The sequence below is a fragment of the Setaria italica genome, chromosome IV, assembly GCF_000263155.2.
Source record: "Setaria italica strain Yugu1 chromosome IV, Setaria_italica_v2.0, whole genome shotgun sequence".
NCBI classification, from domain to species: domain Eukaryota; kingdom Viridiplantae; phylum Streptophyta; class Magnoliopsida; order Poales; family Poaceae; genus Setaria; species Setaria italica.
In genome coordinates, this window is record NC_028453.1 from 1927483 (window position 1) to 1945446 (window position 17964).

The 17964-nt window shown below is 45.5% G+C and overlaps 5 protein-coding genes across 5 annotated transcripts; all 5 read right to left on the reverse strand.

Moving 5' to 3' along the window:
* Nucleotides 1-1029: 1029 nt before the first annotated feature.
* Nucleotides 1030-2075, reverse strand: LOC101752980 (early nodulin-93). The gene is made up of 4 exons (XM_004964452.3): nucleotides 1827-2075; nucleotides 1635-1696; nucleotides 1458-1533; nucleotides 1030-1367 (listed from the first exon to the last, which is right to left on the reverse strand). The coding sequence occupies exons 1-4, from the start codon at nucleotides 1879-1881 to the stop codon at nucleotides 1222-1224; spliced, it is 339 nt and encodes a 112-aa protein (XP_004964509.1). The 5' UTR covers nucleotides 1882-2075; the 3' UTR covers nucleotides 1030-1221.
* Nucleotides 2076-3735: 1660 nt separating this feature from the next.
* On the reverse strand, nucleotides 3736-4711 carry LOC101752566 (early nodulin-93). Its single transcript, XM_004964451.1, has 4 exons — nucleotides 4544-4711; nucleotides 4336-4397; nucleotides 4172-4247; nucleotides 3736-4058 (listed from the first exon to the last, which is right to left on the reverse strand). The coding sequence occupies exons 1-4, from the start codon at nucleotides 4608-4610 to the stop codon at nucleotides 3913-3915; spliced, it is 351 nt and encodes a 116-aa protein (XP_004964508.1). The 5' UTR covers nucleotides 4611-4711; the 3' UTR covers nucleotides 3736-3912.
* A 1875-nt stretch (nucleotides 4712-6586) lies between these two features.
* On the reverse strand, nucleotides 6587-7587 carry LOC101786708 (early nodulin-93). Its single transcript, XM_004964450.1, has 4 exons — nucleotides 7423-7587; nucleotides 7220-7281; nucleotides 7057-7132; nucleotides 6587-6933 (listed from the first exon to the last, which is right to left on the reverse strand). Exons 1-4 carry the CDS (start codon nucleotides 7487-7489, stop codon nucleotides 6788-6790), a joined length of 351 nt encoding a protein of 116 aa, XP_004964507.1. The 5' UTR covers nucleotides 7490-7587; the 3' UTR covers nucleotides 6587-6787.
* Nucleotides 7588-12795: 5208 nt separating this feature from the next.
* On the reverse strand, nucleotides 12796-14042 carry LOC101786318 (early nodulin-93). The gene is made up of 4 exons (XM_004964449.2): nucleotides 13723-14042; nucleotides 13527-13588; nucleotides 13353-13428; nucleotides 12796-13209 (listed from the first exon to the last, which is right to left on the reverse strand). The coding sequence occupies exons 1-4, from the start codon at nucleotides 13784-13786 to the stop codon at nucleotides 13064-13066; spliced, it is 348 nt and encodes a 115-aa protein (XP_004964506.1). The 5' UTR covers nucleotides 13787-14042; the 3' UTR covers nucleotides 12796-13063.
* Nucleotides 14043-16639: 2597 nt separating this feature from the next.
* Nucleotides 16640-17630, reverse strand: LOC101785909 (early nodulin-93). The gene is made up of 4 exons (XM_004964448.2): nucleotides 17452-17630; nucleotides 17250-17311; nucleotides 17077-17152; nucleotides 16640-16967 (listed from the first exon to the last, which is right to left on the reverse strand). The coding sequence occupies exons 1-4, from the start codon at nucleotides 17513-17515 to the stop codon at nucleotides 16822-16824; spliced, it is 348 nt and encodes a 115-aa protein (XP_004964505.1). The 5' UTR covers nucleotides 17516-17630; the 3' UTR covers nucleotides 16640-16821.
* Between the last annotated feature and the right edge of the window lie 334 nt (nucleotides 17631-17964).

Here is a 17964-nt window from a genome sequence, read left to right on the forward strand (position 1 = left end):
TAAAAAGGGACGGAGGAGGTAGGCGTCTAGCCAAACATGTGAATAGTATCATGTTTTGAAATTTAAACCAAGACGATACAATAAATGTTTCAGGTGATGATTGGACGGCATACTGCAGTTTTTGTCAGTGGAACCAGTACCTGATGGCCTTTCAGTGTGAAAGCATGGACCATATTGATAAACAACATTCAGACTTTCGGTTCTTTATCACCATGAACTCGAATATACGTCCTTCTAAAAAAAGAATATACGTCGCCGACGGCTACTATTCGCCGCGATTCGAGTAGTCGTATGTGGACTCAGCCAGTGGTCACTGTCAAGTGCTCTTGACAAACTGTATGGATCATGTGATCATGTCATTCGTGTCAGCCGTCAGCGTGTGGCCGTGTGCATGATTGATGGGGCGGGATAAAATAAAAAAGGAAAAAGAAAGGAAGCGATCGACCGCTGGATTGCTCAAAACCGTCGGCGATGACAGACTAGTTTGGATCCTTATATAAAATTTAGCTCGAGTTCGGACGTTTGATGCTAATTAGAAATATTAAACATAGGTTAATAATAAAAATAATTACTAAATGAGAGCTAATTCACGGTAAGAATCTATTAAACCTAATTAATTCATGATTAGTACATGTTTAATACAGCCTCACTTGTGCTAATCAGACTAATTAGGTTTAATGGATTCATCTCGCGAATTAAGTAATTATTTTTTTCATTAATCTCTATTTATTCCTAATTAGTATCCAATATGATCCCAGCTAAACTTTAGCTCAGGATACAAACACCCCATGAACCGCCACCTTTTTGCACCTTTGTTTCCGTCGGGAGTTTGATGCCCGGCCTGCGTAGAACCAGCAACGCTACCCTTTAGCCTTTAGAGAGTAAAAAATGACTGGGAGTGGGAGACTTTCTTGTTTTCTCTGTAGAGACGGGGATTTTCTTGTTTTATTTCACTAGGAATGGAATTTTTTTCTGCATGTTTTTTCCCTCAAGTGAACACTCATGTACCAAGCTTTAACAAAGTATATATACAGACAAGAACTAGTAGTATTTCATTGCCGTGATAGAAGTTACACTGACAGTATTCAAAGACTACGCCGCTCTGCAGAAGGCAGAAGCTATGCTATTAAGCTTAGCAGAGGTCTGCACTGCAGGGGCCTGCTTATTGTTGCATCCAAACATACACGGCAGCACAAGTCTTGGTTGTGACTTGTGAGCCCATCAAGGCCTGAAGAAAGCCGGGTGGGGACGGCCGGCGCCCTGGTAGGAGGTGTTCTTGAGGTGCTCCGGGGCGTTCTCGAACGAGTGCCGCCTCGCCAACGACAGGATCTTCTTGTCGGCGGCGATGAAGTATGCCATCCCAGCAACTGAAAGAAGCCATAACCAACAAACGAATGATTCAGTGAAGCGTGCCCATGTCAAGAAGCGAGAGAGAAAGATGCAGAAGCAGAACAGACCTGTGGAGATGATGAGGGCCTGGCCGGTGGGATTGATGTTGGCCTTCGCCCATGGCAGCATCCGCACGCTCGCCATCTGAAGGAAAGGATACCAATCAGCAGAATGGTAAGATACTGCAGACTGATGCTGTCACATTTTAACACTTGCGGAGGGATCAGAGAACGAGATGAACTCACGGTGGGGATCGCAGAGGCGATGGTCGCTACAGCTGCTGCCTTGGCTCCTGCGAGTGTCGCCTCTGCATCATATGCAGGCACGTAATCATCAGTCAGTCTCAGTCAGTGCACAAAAAGCATTAACAAAACTAATGTGCAGAGTTCAGTCGGATCAACTCATCAACGTATGCTGTATCTGTGCATTTTATTTACCTCTCGAGCAGCGCTTGGCGAGGGCGAGTTTCTGGTCAAGGGACGCGGCCGACATGATGAACGACTGCTCCTGAGGCTAGCTACCGAGGACGAAGCGGATCGGCAGGTGGCGAGAGTGAGCAGCTAGCGGCAGTGAGAGTGAGACTGAGAGCGATGAGTGAGCGAGGATTGGGATGGATGGGTTGCGAGGAGAGGCCGTCAACTTATAGCATCGGGAGGGAGCCCAAACGACCGGCGGGGGCAGAGGGGAACCGGCGGGCGGGGGCGCGGAGGCCGGACGTGGTTTTGTGGGCGAGGCCGAAACCATGTGTGCCCGGGGCGCAGGCGAGGTGGCGATGCGTGAGAGCCAGAGCCGGGGCGCGTCGCGTGACGCCACGTCCTCGGGTGATCACGCGTCCCTATCCGCTAGGACTCCGGACTCCGGAGGCTTGGAGATGGACGCTATCGGCATCTGCATGGGTCTCCGCACCTCTGCCCACACCTTCTTCCTGTTCTGCCGCTCTACTGCTCTGCTCTGCGCCTCGTCACGACGTCATCACCTCGTGCAGTTTCACCAACAGCCGGAGAACAAACGGGACGGATCCACCGCGTACCTGAGCTGTAAGAAAACGTGAGCGGCGTTAGCAATGGATGGAAGAACGTTCATGGAAAGCTAGTAAAAAAGGGCCTTTTTTTTTTTTGTTCTGATGACAGTGATCTGATCCGGGTGGCTGTGCACTCGGTTTTGGGAGTTCGGGACCCAATCAGGGTGTCGCTCCCAGTTTTCGGCAGGAGGGCTGCAGGCACCAACAGCAGAGACCGCTCCGCCGGCCCCATCGGCCCCAGTGTCTCTCTCTGTGGGCTGATGAGCTTTCGAGCAACCCGCTTATCCCCTGCGGAGATGCTGGGCGTTCTGGAGAGACGGCTGTGCTAAAAATACGATAACTTGGTGAGAATAAAATTAAATAATACTCTCCTATATATTTTTATTTATTCCGTTGCTCTCAAATTAACCCTATTTTTTTATGTTTTTTTCCCTTGGTTTGTTTGTCCAAGATTGATGAAGGAGATGTTGGTTTATTTAATTATCTGCTAAGGTTATTCCAGATAATCAGATGGGATCCTGCTGTGTGCATGGTGTTATCAACTGTGTAGATATTGCAAAAAGAACTTAATGGTAACAAACTAATTTGAAGAATTTTTTTGAAAAAAACATTTCAAGAAAAAAGTTATGTGAAGAAAGTTTTGGTAAAACATTCCAAGTTTTCGCGAAAAAGTTTAGTGAAAAAGTTTTCCGCAAAAGTTCATCATGGGAAGTTCCGAAAACGGAATGTTGTGGTGGAGAAATAATAATGCATAAAAAAGTTTAGCATTTTTGTCGCTTGTTGTCAGAAGGGGTTGCGCGTGAGCCTCCATCATCATAACGGTTGCAACTATAATCATAAGCGATATTCATAACCGTAATCGTTGTCGTATTGCTAGATTCAACAGAAGAATGGTACAAGTTTGCATGCATGGGTAGGATTCACGTCTCAAAACTTATGTGTGATGTCTTGGTGTTTACAAGGTGTTCAATGCTATATGGTGTGTTTACCCTTTTTCTTGGAGTTGTAATAATCGATGGCTTTGTCCATCATATCTTTCGCTAGCTAATGTAGTGTGTTTGGAATAATTTTACTATTTTATCTAGAAAAAGCTATAGTCATACATGGAGTACTTTCGTGCCTGTTTTATGTTCATTTTTAATTATTTTTATTTTTTTCCATTGCGAGGAGATTGAGGTTTTGCCACTGCCTTCTTGAGGTGTTGGCTATGTTTTAGTGGATGGCACAGTACAATACAACGCTACTTCGTCCATCATCGATCTGAAGAAGGAAAGTTTTCTGACAGCAAGTTTTTCATGGTCATGTAGCACAAAGTTGCAGTACTCTTAATAAACTGGGGTATCGAATATATGATGGAAATTCATAATTACAATATAAACTTGAGCACCACACACTATATATTGTAGTTTCTCCAAACACACATCTCAAGTAGTAGGTTATTAATTTGGATGGACATCGACGGCTGAGAACTACTGGTGCTCAAGAGGTAGCTTCTTGTCCGATCATGGCCTGAAGAAGGACGGGTGGAGACGACCGGTGCCCTGGTAGGAGGTGTCCTTGAGGTGCTCCGGTGCGTTCTCGTAGGAGTGCTTCCTCGCCAGCAACAGGATCTTCTTGTCGGCGGCGATGAAGTACGCCATGCCAGCCACTGCACCATTCAGTTTCAGTCGAGCAAATCATGTGTCAGTTATTGCAATTACAATCTTGTTCATCAGTTGAAGGAAGAAAAGCCATGGAGATCGATGCATGTAGCCGCTGTACCTGTGGAGATGATCAGGGCCTGGCCGGCAGGGTTTATGTTGGCCGTCGCCCACGGCGACATCCTCACGCTGGCCAGCTGAACGATAGGACACGTCAAAATTGTTAGACAAGACACACGATTGCACGTTGCCGGAAGAGCGAGAGAGATTGATAGATGAACTGACGGTGGGAATTGCAGAGACGATGGTCGCTGCAACTGCTGCCTTAGCCCCTGTGAGAGCCGCCTCTGCATGCAGATTGCAGATCAGTATGTACTCGATCAAACATCACTTTACAAAGCAATCATCGATCAGAGACAGGTTAATCAAGCAAACGAAAATATTCTGACTTAATTTGTGTCAACGGTAGCTGTATACGAGAATGTCTAGCTACCTCGGGAGCTTTTCTTAGCCATGGCGAGCTGCTGCTCAAGGTTCTTGCGGTTCACCGGCGCCGGCATGGTGATCTAAAGCTAGGGGCTAGGGCTAGTTTGATGTGGATGATCGAGGAGGACCGGAGGTTTTCACTTCACTAGTGATCACCGGAGCCGATGGAGATGAGATGAGATGAGATGCAGGATGCCGGAGGAGCCCTGAATTTATAGGCAGCGCTTGGGCCGTGGCGGTGGCGGACGTGGTTTTGGGGGCGAAGGCGAAACGCACGCAGGGCGGCCGGCCTGCGCGCGGCGCATGATCGAGCAGCTAGTGATGACAGCCCAGAAGGGAGAAGGGGCTTGCAGGGTAGGGTGCCGTTCACACCACCACCTCCGCCTCGTCATCGGCCAGGCCACGTCGGCAGCCGCTTCACACGTTCCCTACCGCGCTCACGGCTTGCAGACAAACTGTTCCTGGCCGGGCTCTCTGCATGCCTAAATTCTCACGAAACGAAAACTGTACTAGCAGTACGCCAACTGTGGGCATTCATGGACAAGTTAAGAGGTGAGGATTTTTCTTCATACCTTTTATTAGAGGAAAAGGATAGAGCTTTTCTGCTGACGAGGAATTGAAGATATATGTGGTGGCTGCGCCCTCACAAAAAATATGTACATTTTTGTAAAAAGCTATCGACAAAACGTTGGGCAAAAGTATAAGAGAATAAATAAATTCAATAATAATAAAATTAAAAGTACATCGAGTTTCCTAAAAACCAAATATAGTTTATGAAAGAGAGATCAAGGTTGTGCCACCATCTGCAGCCACCCGAAACCTCACTGTAATGACATTCTCCACTCAAGGGAGGGAGAGAGATAGGGCATGGTGGAAGTGAACGGAAACAGAAGAAGCAGGGGTGGCAACAACATTGTCCGTCTCTTATTGTCCTAATTTTGGGAGGGATCTATTTAAAAGATTTAGAGGCGAAGAGGGGTTAGAGGGAAGGAAAGATTTATGCGAACAAAGACTATGATAGTTTTCTAAAAACATTTTCCAGACAAGTTTTTGGAGAAGTTATTGAAGAAGTTTTCGGTAAACATTTTAAGTTTTCCAAAAAAAAGTTTAGCAAAAAGATGTCTATAAAAGTTCCCAGGGAGGTTTCCAAAAATGGAATGCCGCGGAGGAGAAACGCCGCAAAAAGAAGATGTTTGATGTTTGGCGGGTGCGGATGGGAGTGTTGTTTGTCACTTGTTGTCGGAAGAGGTCACATGTGAGCCTCCATCATTATAACGGTCATAACTATAATCATAAGCGATAGTCATATAGTCATAACCATAATCATAACTTGTTGTCGATTTGCTAGATTCGGATAAAAAACGGTACAAGTTGCTTTCGATCTTAAACATCAAATTCCTTTTCGCATATGTTTGATGATTGGCTTAATGAGGTCAGCAACCGAAGTATCAGATTCTTTGTTGGAACCAGTGACTTAGGTTGGGCGATCTGGCTAATTCATAACAAAGTGGTATTTGACAAATTAAAACTCAAGTAAAATCCCATATGCCGATCATTTTCGTTTGAATACATTGGACTCACTGTTGCACATTTGCTACAAAAGGAGGAGGTCCGCCACATAAAATGGTGTGCCAACATTGGAAGCCACGGTGATGGACATCTTCGCCAAGCATGAGTGGAGGTTCAGGATCCACATCTCAAACCTTGTGTGGTGTCTTGGTGTTGAATTATGAGGTGTTTTATGCTATGGTATGTGTCTTTTTTTTGTTTGGAAATTACACTAATGGACGGCTTTGTGCATTCTTTGTTGATGCAGCGTCTGGAATAATTTTATCTGTTATCTAAAAAAGCTATAGTCATACATAAAGTACTTTGATGTATGTTTTATGTTCAGTCTTTTTATCATTTTAATTTTTTCCTTTGTAGGGAGATTGCATTGACAGTTTGCCCCTGCCTTCTGACAGCAAGTTTTTCATGGTCATGTAGCACAAATGTGCAGTACTCTTAAACTGGGGCATCAACAATATATGATGGAATAAGCTCATAACAATTACGATAAACTTGAGCACCACACACATATATTATAGTTTCTCCAAGCACATCGATGTGTACAGGTGTAGTACTAGCTAGTAGATAGTATAGACTAGTACTGGCTGACAAGTATAGCATATGGTAAATTATTTATTAGACATCCAACGCAACATCGACGGTTGAGAACTACGCACTGCTCAAGAGGTAGCTTCTTCTTCGATCATGGCCTGAAGAAGGACGGGTGGTGACGACCGGTGCCCCGGTAGGAGGTGTCCCTGAGGTGCTCCGGTGCGTTCTCGTAGGAGTGCTGCCTCGCCAGTGAGAGCACCTTCTTGTCGGCGGCGATGAAATACGCCATGCCAGCCACTGATGAACCATTCGGAGTTTCAGTTGAGCAAATCATGTGTCAGTTATAGTTTTCTTCAGCTGAAACCGAAGCCATGGACATGGAGATGCATCTAAACCTAGTAGAGGAGTGGTGTACCCTACCAGTGGAGATGATGAGGGCCTGGCCAGCAGGGTTGATGTTGGCCTTCGCCCATCGCGACATCCTCACGCTCGCCAGCTGAACGAGCAGACATTAAAATGGTTAGTATAGAATTGTAGATAACACGATTGTGCATGGTGGCGGAGAAGAGAGAGATTAACTCACGGTGGGGATGGCAGTGGCGACGGTCGCTATAGCTGCAGCCTTAGCGCCTGCGAGTGCCGCCTCTGCACGCAAGACATGTGTACTCAAGAATCAGAGACGAAAAGCAGTGGATAAGATCGGCTAAAAGCCTAAACCAAACGAAAATGCAGAGTCTTTGTGTCCACAGTGACAGTGTAGCTGTATGTGATACTGAGTGTGTCTACCTCGCGAGCATTGCTTGGCTAGGGCACGCTGCTCGTCAAGGGACTTGCGGGTCGCCGGGGTCGGCATGGTGATCTAAAGCTGCTAGGGCCTAGGGCTAGTTTTGTGTGGACGACGACCGAGGAGGAGGTTCTCACTTCACTAGTGATCACCGGCGCTGATGGAGATGAATGAGATGCAGGATGCCGGAGAGGAGCCCTGAATTTATAGGCAGCGGCAGGCCCGGGAAACGGCGGCGGGCGAGGGGAGCCGGTGGGCGCGGACGCCGCCGTGGCGGACGTGGTTTTGGGGCGAAGAAGAAACGCATGTCTTCGCCGGCTGGCCGGCCGGCGGCGTTGGGCGCGTGAGCATGCAGGTGAAAGCGCGCGCCTTGCAGTTGCAGACAAACGGATCCTGGGTCTCGGCCTACTGCCTAGCTTTGTTTCCAGACTCACACGAAACTGTACTGGCAGCACACTCCAAACTTTAAAGTTTTGAAAAGAGGATTTTTCTTCGTATTTTCTAGGGGAGGATACGTTTTCTGCTATATAATGACGGTATTCGGTATTCCGGGGTGGCTGTGCCCTCAGTTTAGGGATTTAATCAGGGGTGGCGCTCCCGGTTTTGGGCCCCATGGACGTCATGGAGTATCTGCCCGTCTGCGTGTACATGATGTAGGGATAACAAACTAACGTATGAGAGAACAAAACTAAATATATCGTGTCTTCCCCGTTTTCTGTAACAAAGTTTTGCTAGTTTGTAATGGTATGGTGGAGTTTGTTAGGTAGAGGCATGGAGAGAAAAAAGTTCTCTGTCAAAAACTTTGTGGTATGGTTGATCTCTGAACCTTGTTTCTCTATTAATGAAAAACGTGCTCAGGCAGGGTCGTGAAAGAAAAATCTCTGAACCTTGTTAGTGGTAATATACAAAGTACTCTGCTTTTTATAAAAAGTATGGCCGAGCGCCCGGGCCTTTGGACTGAGAACAAAACTAAATATGCTCCATTTTTATTGGAACGCGCTAATTCACACATGTGTGTGGGGGCCAAGTCCCGTATGATTACGACAATGTATTTCTTTCTTTTTATTTGGACGACTCCATCATCCGAGTTTTCTTTTGCTAGTTCTTTCTTTAGACGAATCTCTAATGGGAGGTTTGTTACGTTGGTTTTCTTTTTCTGGACGATTCCATCATGCGAGCTCGCTTTCGCTACAACTCGTTTAAAGTTGCTCCAAAATCATTGGTTTCATACTAAATTATGTTCCATTTTTATTGGAACGTGCTAAATCCAAATATGTGTATGGGTCCAAGTCATGTACGGTTACGATAATGGTATGTTGTTTCCTTTTTCTATTTGGACGTCTCCGTTCTTTGAGTTTTCCTCTGTTAGTTTGGATGATTCTGTAATGCGAGCTTTGTTCCGCTAATTCCCCCCATTTTTTGGACGATTCTTTACTGGGAGCTCACTTTTGCTGCAAATCACTCTAAGTTGCTCCAAAATCATAAGTTTCGCACTAAAATATCTTCCATTTCTTTTCGAACGTGCTAAATCCAAACATGTGCATGGGCTCAAGTTATGTACGGTTACGATAATGGCATGTTGTTCCCTTTTTCTATTTGGACGTTTCCGTTATCCGAGTTTTCCTTCATTAGTTTGGACAATTCTGTGATGCGAGTTTTGTTCCGTTGATCCCCTTTTTTGGACGATTCTTTCATGCGAGTTCGTTTTTTCTACAACTCACTCTAAGTTGCTCCAAAAACGTAAGTTTCACACTAAAATATCTTCCATTTCTTTTGGAATGTGCTAAGCAAATCCAAACATGTGCATGGATCCAAGTTATGTACGGTTACGACAATGGCATGTTGTTCCCTTAATTTTTCTATTTGGAAGTCTTCGTTATCCTAGTTTTCCTCCATTAGTTTGGAGGATTTGTGATGCGAGCTTTGTTCCGTTGATCCTTTTTTGGATGATTCTTTCATGTGAGCTCGCTTTTGCTGCAACTCAGTCTAAGTTGCTCCAAAATCGTAAGTTTTGCACTAAAATTTCTTCCATTTCTTATGGAACGTGCTAAATCCAAACATGTGCATTGGCCCAAGTTATGTACGGTTACGACAATAGCGTGTTGTTCCCTTTTTTCTATTTGGACGTCTCCATTATCCGAGTTTTCTTCCATTAGTTTGGACAATTTTGTGATGCGAGCTTTGTTCCGTTGATCCCCTTTTTGGATGATTCTTTCATTCGAGCTCGCTTTTGCTGCGACTCACTCTAAGTTGCCCCAAAATTGTAAGTTTCACACTAAAATATCTTCCATTTCTATTGGAACGTGCTAAATCCAAACATGCATGTGGGCTCAAGTCATGTACGGTTACGATAATGATGTGTTGTTGCTGTTTTTCTATTTGGATGACTCAGTTATCCAAGTTTTCTTATGTTATTCCTTTTTTGGATGATTATGTGATGTGATCTTTGTTATGTTGATTCCTTTTTGGATGATTCCATCATGCGAGCTTGCTTTTGCTACAACTCATTCAAGGTTTTCTGTCATGCGAGCTCGTTTTCGCTGAAACTCGCTCAAGGATTGTCCCAAAATCATCAATTTCATACTTTTTTGGATAAAATATTAAACAAAAAATTATTTGGTAAATTTCCAAAAAAATAATTTCAGTAACTTTTTTTTTAAAAAATATATGTAATTTTTCAAAACATTCATCACCAAAAAATTTTTGTTAGGAAAAAGAGGACTAAAAGTGACAAAAATAAAAAAAAATCAAAATTAACGAGGGTAAATTTATTAAAATGATTGAATTTGAAGTCTTTCGCATAATTTATTCAAATATGTTACAAGAAACTTATTTGAAGAAATTTTCCGAGAATGTGACCAAGGCCCGCTTGAGTGGAGCTGTAAGTGCATAGGAGTAACAGGCCAATTTTTTTTACACGCTCACTATCTTTTCTATCTTTCTCCCGCTCTTTATCTGATTCTCTTGAAGGCATTCACCGGATTGACCGGCGGTGTCCTGGAAGGAGGTGTCCTTCAGGCCTCGTTCAGTAGCATAGGATTGGCACTAGACCAAATTTTGATCATGGTCAGGATCGAGTGGATCCTGTTTTCTCATTGAAACTTGGTGACTAATCATTCCTCCCCAGGATCAAAACCATTGATTCAAAAGCAGTGTTTGGCTGGAGAGGAAAGAAAACAGGGGATCAAATAGAGCTGTACTAGAAAGCAATGAACAGAGCTGGCTAGGATCCAGAGCCATATATAGATGATGAGCTAGATCGATCGTACCAGAGCTGGAGACGATGCCGGGGGAGTTGGCGCCCCTACTAGCGGTGTGGATGGGGCTGCTGCCACCGGACGTCAACCCGTAGCACTAGATCTCCATAGTGCAGTCGGAGGGAAGCTCCAGCCTGAGGTCGTGGCACGCGCCGACCTCTTCCACGCCCATGGCCATGCCGCCACCGCCCACCGCGCCCTCATGTTGGGATCGGGCTGGCGAGGAGTCGCCCGCGCCTCCTCCTCTGCCCGCGCCCGCCCCCGCCCCCGCCCTTCCCTACCACCACCACCACCACCACCACGGTGGTGTCCGCGTTGGGGGCGGCGCCGTTGCCCTCGTGCCAGCTCCGCTTCATCTCCCACGCGCGGTCTAGCCACGCGTCCCACGCCGCCAACTCCGCTTTGCTGTAAGCCCACAAGTGAATCCGTTCTGGACCATCGACGAGCCGTCTTCATTCCGGGCCAAGGATGGAAAGAAAAGGACCAGATGGGCCCGATTCAATTCCGAACTAGGTCTGAATGAACGGCTATTCCGGATCGGATCCGATTTCAAACCGGGCCAGCCGATCCGAGTGGAACAGGCCGTGTTCCGACCTAAGTCGTTGAGTTGGTCAGGTGCGTTCTACAGCCAAACATACGTTGGCCAAGGAGAATCAGTACCAGTAAGGGGGTGTTTGGGAGACAGGGGCTAAAATTTAGCCCCTATCACATCGGATGTTCGGATGCTAATTAGGATGACTAAATATGAGCTAATTACAAAACTAATAGCAGAATCCCTAGGCTAAATCGTGAGACGAATCTATTAAGCCTAATTAATCCATCATTAGCGAATGGTTACTGTAGCACCACATTGTCAAATCATGGACTAATTAGGCTTAATAGATTCGTCTCGCGATTTAGCTTAGGGGTTGTGAAATTAGTTTTGTAATTAACCAATGTTTAATACTCCTAATTAGTGTCCAAACATCCAATGTGACAGGGGCTAAATTTTAACCCCTGTGTGCCAAACACCCCAAGGAATGCATTGCATGCGTTACTGAAGATGCACACGGAACTATCCACTTCCGGCTTGCAGACAAACGGTGCCTGCAACTGCATGGTGCAGATGCTGTTGCTGGGGGTCTATCTTATGCCGCTCTAGCTTCTGGGTGGCTACCATGGAGTGAGTGAGTATCTCACGAAATTGCTTGCTGGTTTCTGGTTGCCCAAACGTACGGAACCATGCATGTGCATGTAGTAGGCAGGTAACCACAGTTTTGAAAACAAGAATCTTGGAGGTTAGGTTTGGCTCCTGAGCTAGTTAGCGTCAAGAAAAAAATTAAAATGCGGCACCAGTGTAAGTTCGACACGGCGCAGGATGGATCCTGCAGGACACACGTCAACAGCCGACAGGTCAAGCTATTGTCGCTAGCTGCATGCTCCATGCACGTGCCGGTATGTACTCAGGTCACTGGTTTCGACTCCAATCTGCAATATAGTAATCAGCGCTGTAACTGCATGTTGGAAGAACTGCAAGATAAACGTGAGCGGTACTCAATCCGGGCGTCGCTCTTGCTCACCCAGTTCATGGAAAAGGAAAGTGAAAAGAAAGCCTTTTTTTTCTGGTGGTGACGGTGCGATCTTTGTTGGCTGTGTGCGTGCCCTCAGTTTTGGGACTGTATCTGTGTTGCGCTCCCGGTTTTCAGATAGGCACCCGCCGGGTAGCAGCACAGACGTCATGGCGTCTCTGTCTGTGGGCTGCTTGCCTGCGAACGTACGTGCGCACCTCTGAGGAAGGGACACGATATAGCTTATCCCCCCTTCAGATTCAGAGACGACGGCGTATAATTTTCAGCTGAGATTTCAGATATCAGAATATCAGATGGGGTCCCCCGGTCCCGGGATGCGTAGTTTTATCCGCTATGAAGATCTCGCCAAAATAACCTAATAAGAACCAAGCTAAATATCGTATCTTCTCCTTTAGCTGCAACAATTTTACCCTGTTGTTTTATCCGCTGTGTTTTACTTTCTTGGCAGTGAGTGGTAGGGTTATTGTTTGGTAGATCGAGGTGTTCAGAGAGAAGATTGCTAGTTACATGTGGCGTTAATATAAAACTTAAAAGGGAAAAGATAAGGTTGCTTGGGTCCATATGCAAATGTATTAATGGGGAAGGAGCATCTATATACTCAGATGCTGATCAGGAACAGCAAAAAGTTGCATTCCTTTTGAATTGGATCGGAGCACCGATGCTACAAACTAATTACAGTGGCCACTATTACATCGAGGATTAGGGGGCTAATAGCTGAGCGAAACTGGTAGTTTATTCGGACATCTATCGACGGCATATGGTAGCTAGCTAGTAGTGACGAATAGATGGAGAGGTAGCTCGACAAATGTCTTGTACACTTATGGCCTGAAGAAAGCTGGGTGAGGGCGGCCGGCTCCTTGGAAGGAGGTGTTCTTGAGGTGCTCGGGCGCTTCCTCGTACGAATGCCGCCTCGCCAGAGAGAGGATCTTCTTGTCGGCAGCGATGAAGTAGGCCATGCCAGCAACTGCAGGATGATCAAGACATGTATCGTCAGCACTAGGTTACAGAACACGTTTTCAGAGGTCAGCGAGGCCGATGATCTTTCAAAGTGACAGAGGAGGTGATAGAGATCGATCAGCTTGTAAGAGATGCAGTAGTGCGTCGTACCTGTGGAGATGATGAGTGCCTGGCCCGTGGGGTTGATGTTGGCCTTCGCCCATGGCAGCATCCGCACGCTCGCCAGCTGAACAGCAGCAGCAGAACGATGAGTGTGATGCTTCCTATCCATCTTATAAGGAAAACATTGGTATGATGATGGTGCTCGTGTGGAAATAGACTCACGGTTGGAATTGCAGAGACGATGGTTGCCACAGCTGCTGCCTTAGTTCCTGCAAGGGTTGCCTCTGCAGGCATGGAAGCATCATCAGTCAGTGTACATGCCTTCAAGACAGACTTGTTTAGCAGTAGCGCGCGCGCACGCACACACACCTAATTGTATGTGTTTGCAGCACTTGCACAGCGTACACGTATCGCATACCTCGCGAGCAGCGCTTGGCCATGGCAAGCTTCTGGTCCAGGGAGGCACGGCTCACAGTCGACATCTTGCTTTGATCTTGCTCGATCTTGTGCTTGCAAACTAATCTGAGAGAATAACTCTGAAAGATAGTCTGCTTAAAGCGCTAGGAAATGAAGCAGATCGATCGCCTGGTAGTGAGTAGTGACTAGTAAGTGGCAGTGGGAAAGATGGGATGCAAGAAGAGGCAGGGGGGGAGGCCATGGATTTATAGGCAGCGCCGGATGTTGAGGACCCAGAAGATCGGCGGACGGCCGGCGAGAAGCGGCGGGCGCAGCGGACGTGGTTTTGGACGGCGAGAACCTTTGGCTTGAGCCTTGAGGACACACATCGCCGTCGGTTCCTACCCACTATAGCTTGCAGACAGGCGGTGCATGGCAGCATGTGGGTGGTACGATTACTTGTCAAGCAACCGGCCTTTTGGGAGTTGGATCCTCAAGAAAATTAGATTAATATAATGGCTTTTAATAAGCCTAAACCGTGTGTCCAGCAGGTCGGTTTAGATCAGAAACCCATGGTCCATTGGTGTTATGTGGGCTCTAGCTAGGTTCGGCATGCATCTATGTGCTACTCTACTCAACAAGGGTCAAAAAAGATTACCAACTATGGTTACTTTGACACACTAACTGGAGCCACGACGTACTGTCAACAGGCAGCAGGGTCAAGCCTTTGACGCCGCTGCATGTGCAGACCAAAAGCTCAAGTCACTGGTCTCAAGTTAAACATGTGGCAAGTGCCTGTAGTTTCAAGGTTTAACAGTGATGTAACTATGCTGTGAAACCGTAAATTGTACTTACTCCATGAAACAGAAAGAAGTAACAAGCAAGTAGAAGCACCAAAAGTGCTTTTCTGAAGATGGCGGTGTGGTGTGGCCGTGTGGGCGTGCCCTCGGTTTTTTGGCCCCGGAATCTGCAGGTCAGGGACTCAGGGTGGCGCTCCCAGTTTTCAGCGAGAGGCATCAGCAACAGAAACGGCAGACGCGGTATGGCGTTTCCGTCCGTGGGCTGCAGGCGTGCGCCCCACAAAAAAAGTTGTACGAATAGATTATCTCTGCTGCGGTTTTCAGGGTTTTCAGATCTGGTCTTCCTACGGAGTATACTAGTACCAGGAGTGTGGGCTTTATCCACTGTTTCTCAAATAATTTCCATAAGTAAAAAACCTGAAAATAAATTTGTGTTTTTGTTACGTCCGGAATCATCATCAGTGTTTAACATTTTTAATTGTCCCTGCATAATAAGGTACATGAGCCTTTTTATGGTTCATCAAAACATTATAACTTGAATCTCGATACCTAAGAGGTATTAAAAAATGTTACCTCCGTTATCAAAATCTGACCTTCCATGTTTTAATTAACCGATAGTATCTCTTATTCAAAAGGCTCGTACTCCCTCCGTTCATGTTGTAAACAAGGCGCATACGACATATCAAGATTCAAAGTTTACAATCTTTAACCAATAGTTTAGCCAATAATTTTTTACTTTTATAATATAACTTTAACATGGTTGGATTTGTAATTAAATGCACTCTCTAATGATTATAAATTTATAACCACAAACAATATAAGATAAGATAAATGAATGGTCAAATTTTAATTAGGAGATCATGTTGTGTCGTACCACGCCTTATAAATAGGATCAGAGGGAGTAAGTCATAAGGTGCATATACAACTCTCCATTATTGCACTGCTTATCTTCAAACCAGTTGAGAAAATGTTTTTCTATTTTTTGAAAATATTTTGCCAAAAAAATGACTTCATTATCTTGGCCATTTGTTGATTCCCCCCCTCTTGTGAGCATCACATCACTACAACATAAATCTCAAGTGACTACAACATAAATCTCAAGTAGAGACACTTTTGTATATACATTTTACAATTTGCCCTAATGAATATATCTTAACATATTATAGAGACATTTTTTATGGCACTTTAGAAAGTGTCATATGTATTGAGACACTACTTGAGGTTTTTTCAACTATAGAAATATTTTCTTAAGTCATTTTTGTAAAATGCTAATATAGAATATTAAGGACATATTTGAAACACTTAAAAATTAACCTTACCCCTAAAGATATAGTTTGAGACATTCATTTTAATATCTTGAGATACTATTTAGACTATTGAAGCATACACATAAGAATTATAGTAAGTAAATATGCAACAATTGGCATGAGGTTGAGTTGCCTAGTAGGTGGAGCATTAAGCAATGTAGCATGAGGTCTTGAGTTCAAAAACCCATCACTCCAAAAACTACCAAATTTTTGGTCTTGAGTTCAAATACCCATCACTCCAAAAACTATCAAATTTTTGCAATATATTTCTAGTCACGTAGAATATAGAGACATAATATTGTGCCATTACAAGTTGTCTTAATATATATATAGGGACACTTATAAAAATGTCTCTTTATTCAAAGTGACACTATTTGTAGTGGCACCTCTATGACATAATGGAAAATAACTGTGTAGGGACAGTATAAAATGTCTCTACAAGACTAAAATAGTGTCTCTACGTATGATTCTGTTTTGTAGTGCGTGAGCGTAGTAGGAAGAGGGGGAGAAGGGAAGGTTACGTATAGGCGTGAGCGTGAGAGGGTAGAAGGGAAATGTATATATATAGGCGTGGTAACCATATACTGTCGAAAGCCTAGCTAGGGCATGGAATAGAATTTCCTTTTTTCCCTTCACTGAGAGTTGATCCGAGTTTGATTAATAACGTGAACATGTTTAAAATGGTGCTACTCACAAATTTCAGAGAATACTTGAGAACATGTGGTAACCGTATACTGTCGAGTTGAAGCATAAGTACTACTGTACTAGCCATCGGTGGCTGATCATATTGAAACTTGAGAATACTTGGTAGCGTTTGAGAGAAGAACCGGAATTTCAGAGCTGATCAGTAACATCAAGTTGCATTCCTTTTGAACTGGATCACCAGTAGTACAAATAAACTAATTACAGTGACCGATTGAAGCACTTCGCCATTACATCGATGATTAGTAAGCTAATGGTAATATTTTATTCGGGCATCGACGGCATGAAGTGCTAGCAATTTCCGAAGATGTTTCATGGCCTGAAGAAAGCCGGGTGTGGGCGGCCGGCGCCCTGGTAGGAGGTGTTCTTGAGGTGGTCGGGGGCTTCCTCGAATGAGTGCCTTCTCGCCAGCGACAGAATCTTCTTGTCGGCGGCGATGAAGTAGGCCATCCCAGCAACTGCAAGCAGCCATCACCAACAAAACAAATCAGTCAGATTATGCACACTCTGTTGGTCGAGCTGCGGCTCATGCCAAGCGGTGAGCAAGAAAGATGTTTGAGCGCACACCTGTGGAGATGATGAGTGCCTGGCCGGTGGGGTTGATGTTGGCCTTCGCCCATGGCAGCATCCTCACGCTCGCCAGCTGACAACAGCAGCAAAACGATGAGTGTGATGCTACTACAGACCTAGGATTGCATCTGATGAGGAAAAAAACACTGATGGTATGGAAATAAACTCACGGTTGGAATCGCAGAGGCTATGGTCGCCACAGCTGCCGCCTTGGTTCCTGCAAGGGTTGCCTCTGCAGACATGGAATAATCGTCAGTCAGTGTACGTAGCTTCGAGACAGGCTTTGTTCAGCACAAAAGAAAAAACCCTGAGAGATTCAACTACTGCTAGCTGTTCGTGTTTGCACTTGCAGATCGTGTATGTATTGTGTACCTCGCGAGCAGCGCTTGGCCATGGCAAGCTTCTGGTCCAGGGAGGCACGGCTAACAGTCGACATCTTCGAATTCGATCTTGTAGCAGCGAAGAATATAATGGAACTGAAAGGAGCGATATTCTTGTAGTGTTGGTAGCTGATGGGTGGGACTGAAAGGAGTGGAGGGTGATGGATGGATTGCAAAGACGCAGGGAAGGCCGGGATTTTATAGGCAGCGTCAGGGGCGCCAAACGATCGGCGGAAGGGGAGAAGCGGCGGGCGGGCGCAGGACGTGGTTTTGGGCCGGCGCATCGGAAACCATGTTAGTCAGTGTGGCCGGCGCAGCTCGATGGTTTCGGCTTCCGGGTAGGTGCAGTTCACCTCCTCGTTCCATCGATGTGGCTACTGGTATGGTTTATCCTAAGCAACCTAGCATTATTGCTGTTCCTCATCCACTCGCAGCTTTGCGGAAAGGGACAGACGGTGGATGTCAGCATGTGCAGGGGGCACGCACTTCACTTCACTGCTAGTAG

What these genes read in the sequence shown, in the direction of transcription:
- LOC101752980 (XM_004964452.3), bottom strand. Translation starts at nt 1,881, where the DNA reads ATGTCGGCCGCGTCCCTTGACCAGAAACTCGCCCTCGCCAAGCGCTGC. An exon ending in CGCCAAGCGCTGCTCGAGAG is followed by an intron (nt 1,697 to 1,826) that starts GTAAATAAAATG and finishes CATATGATGCAG; the next exon opens with AGGCGACACTCGCAGGAGCC. An exon ending in TCGCCTCTGCGATCCCCACC is followed by an intron (nt 1,534 to 1,634) that starts GTGAGTTCATCT and finishes CCTTTCCTTCAG; the next exon opens with ATGGCGAGCGTGCGGATGCT.
- LOC101752566 (XM_004964451.1), bottom strand. Translation starts at nt 4,610, where the DNA reads ATGCCGGCGCCGGTGAACCGCAAGAACCTTGAGCAGCAGCTCGCCATG. An exon ending in GGCTAAGAAAAGCTCCCGAG is followed by an intron (nt 4,398 to 4,543) that starts GTAGCTAGACAT and finishes ATCTGCATGCAG; the next exon opens with AGGCGGCTCTCACAGGGGCT. An exon ending in TCGTCTCTGCAATTCCCACC is followed by an intron (nt 4,248 to 4,335) that starts GTCAGTTCATCT and finishes CCTATCGTTCAG; the next exon opens with CTGGCCAGCGTGAGGATGTC.
- LOC101786708 (XM_004964450.1), bottom strand. Translation starts at nt 7,489, where the DNA reads ATGCCGACCCCGGCGACCCGCAAGTCCCTTGACGAGCAGCGTGCCCTA. An exon ending in AGCCAAGCAATGCTCGCGAG is followed by an intron (nt 7,282 to 7,422) that starts GTAGACACACTC and finishes TCTTGCGTGCAG; the next exon opens with AGGCGGCACTCGCAGGCGCT. An exon ending in GGCCCTCATCATCTCCACTG is followed by an intron (nt 6,934 to 7,056) that starts GTAGGGTACACC and finishes ATGGTTCATCAG; the next exon opens with TGGCTGGCATGGCGTATTTC.
- LOC101786318 (XM_004964449.2), bottom strand. Translation starts at nt 13,786, where the DNA reads ATGTCGACTGTGAGCCGTGCCTCCCTGGACCAGAAGCTTGCCATGGCC. An exon ending in GGCCAAGCGCTGCTCGCGAG is followed by an intron (nt 13,589 to 13,722) that starts GTATGCGATACG and finishes CCATGCCTGCAG; the next exon opens with AGGCAACCCTTGCAGGAACT. An exon ending in TCGTCTCTGCAATTCCAACC is followed by an intron (nt 13,429 to 13,526) that starts GTGAGTCTATTT and finishes GCTGCTGTTCAG; the next exon opens with CTGGCGAGCGTGCGGATGCT.
- LOC101785909 (XM_004964448.2), bottom strand. Translation starts at nt 17,515, where the DNA reads ATGTCGACTGTTAGCCGTGCCTCCCTGGACCAGAAGCTTGCCATGGCC. An exon ending in GGCCAAGCGCTGCTCGCGAG is followed by an intron (nt 17,312 to 17,451) that starts GTACACAATACA and finishes CCATGTCTGCAG; the next exon opens with AGGCAACCCTTGCAGGAACC. An exon ending in GGCACTCATCATCTCCACAG is followed by an intron (nt 16,968 to 17,076) that starts GTGTGCGCTCAA and finishes GGCTGCTTGCAG; the next exon opens with TTGCTGGGATGGCCTACTTC.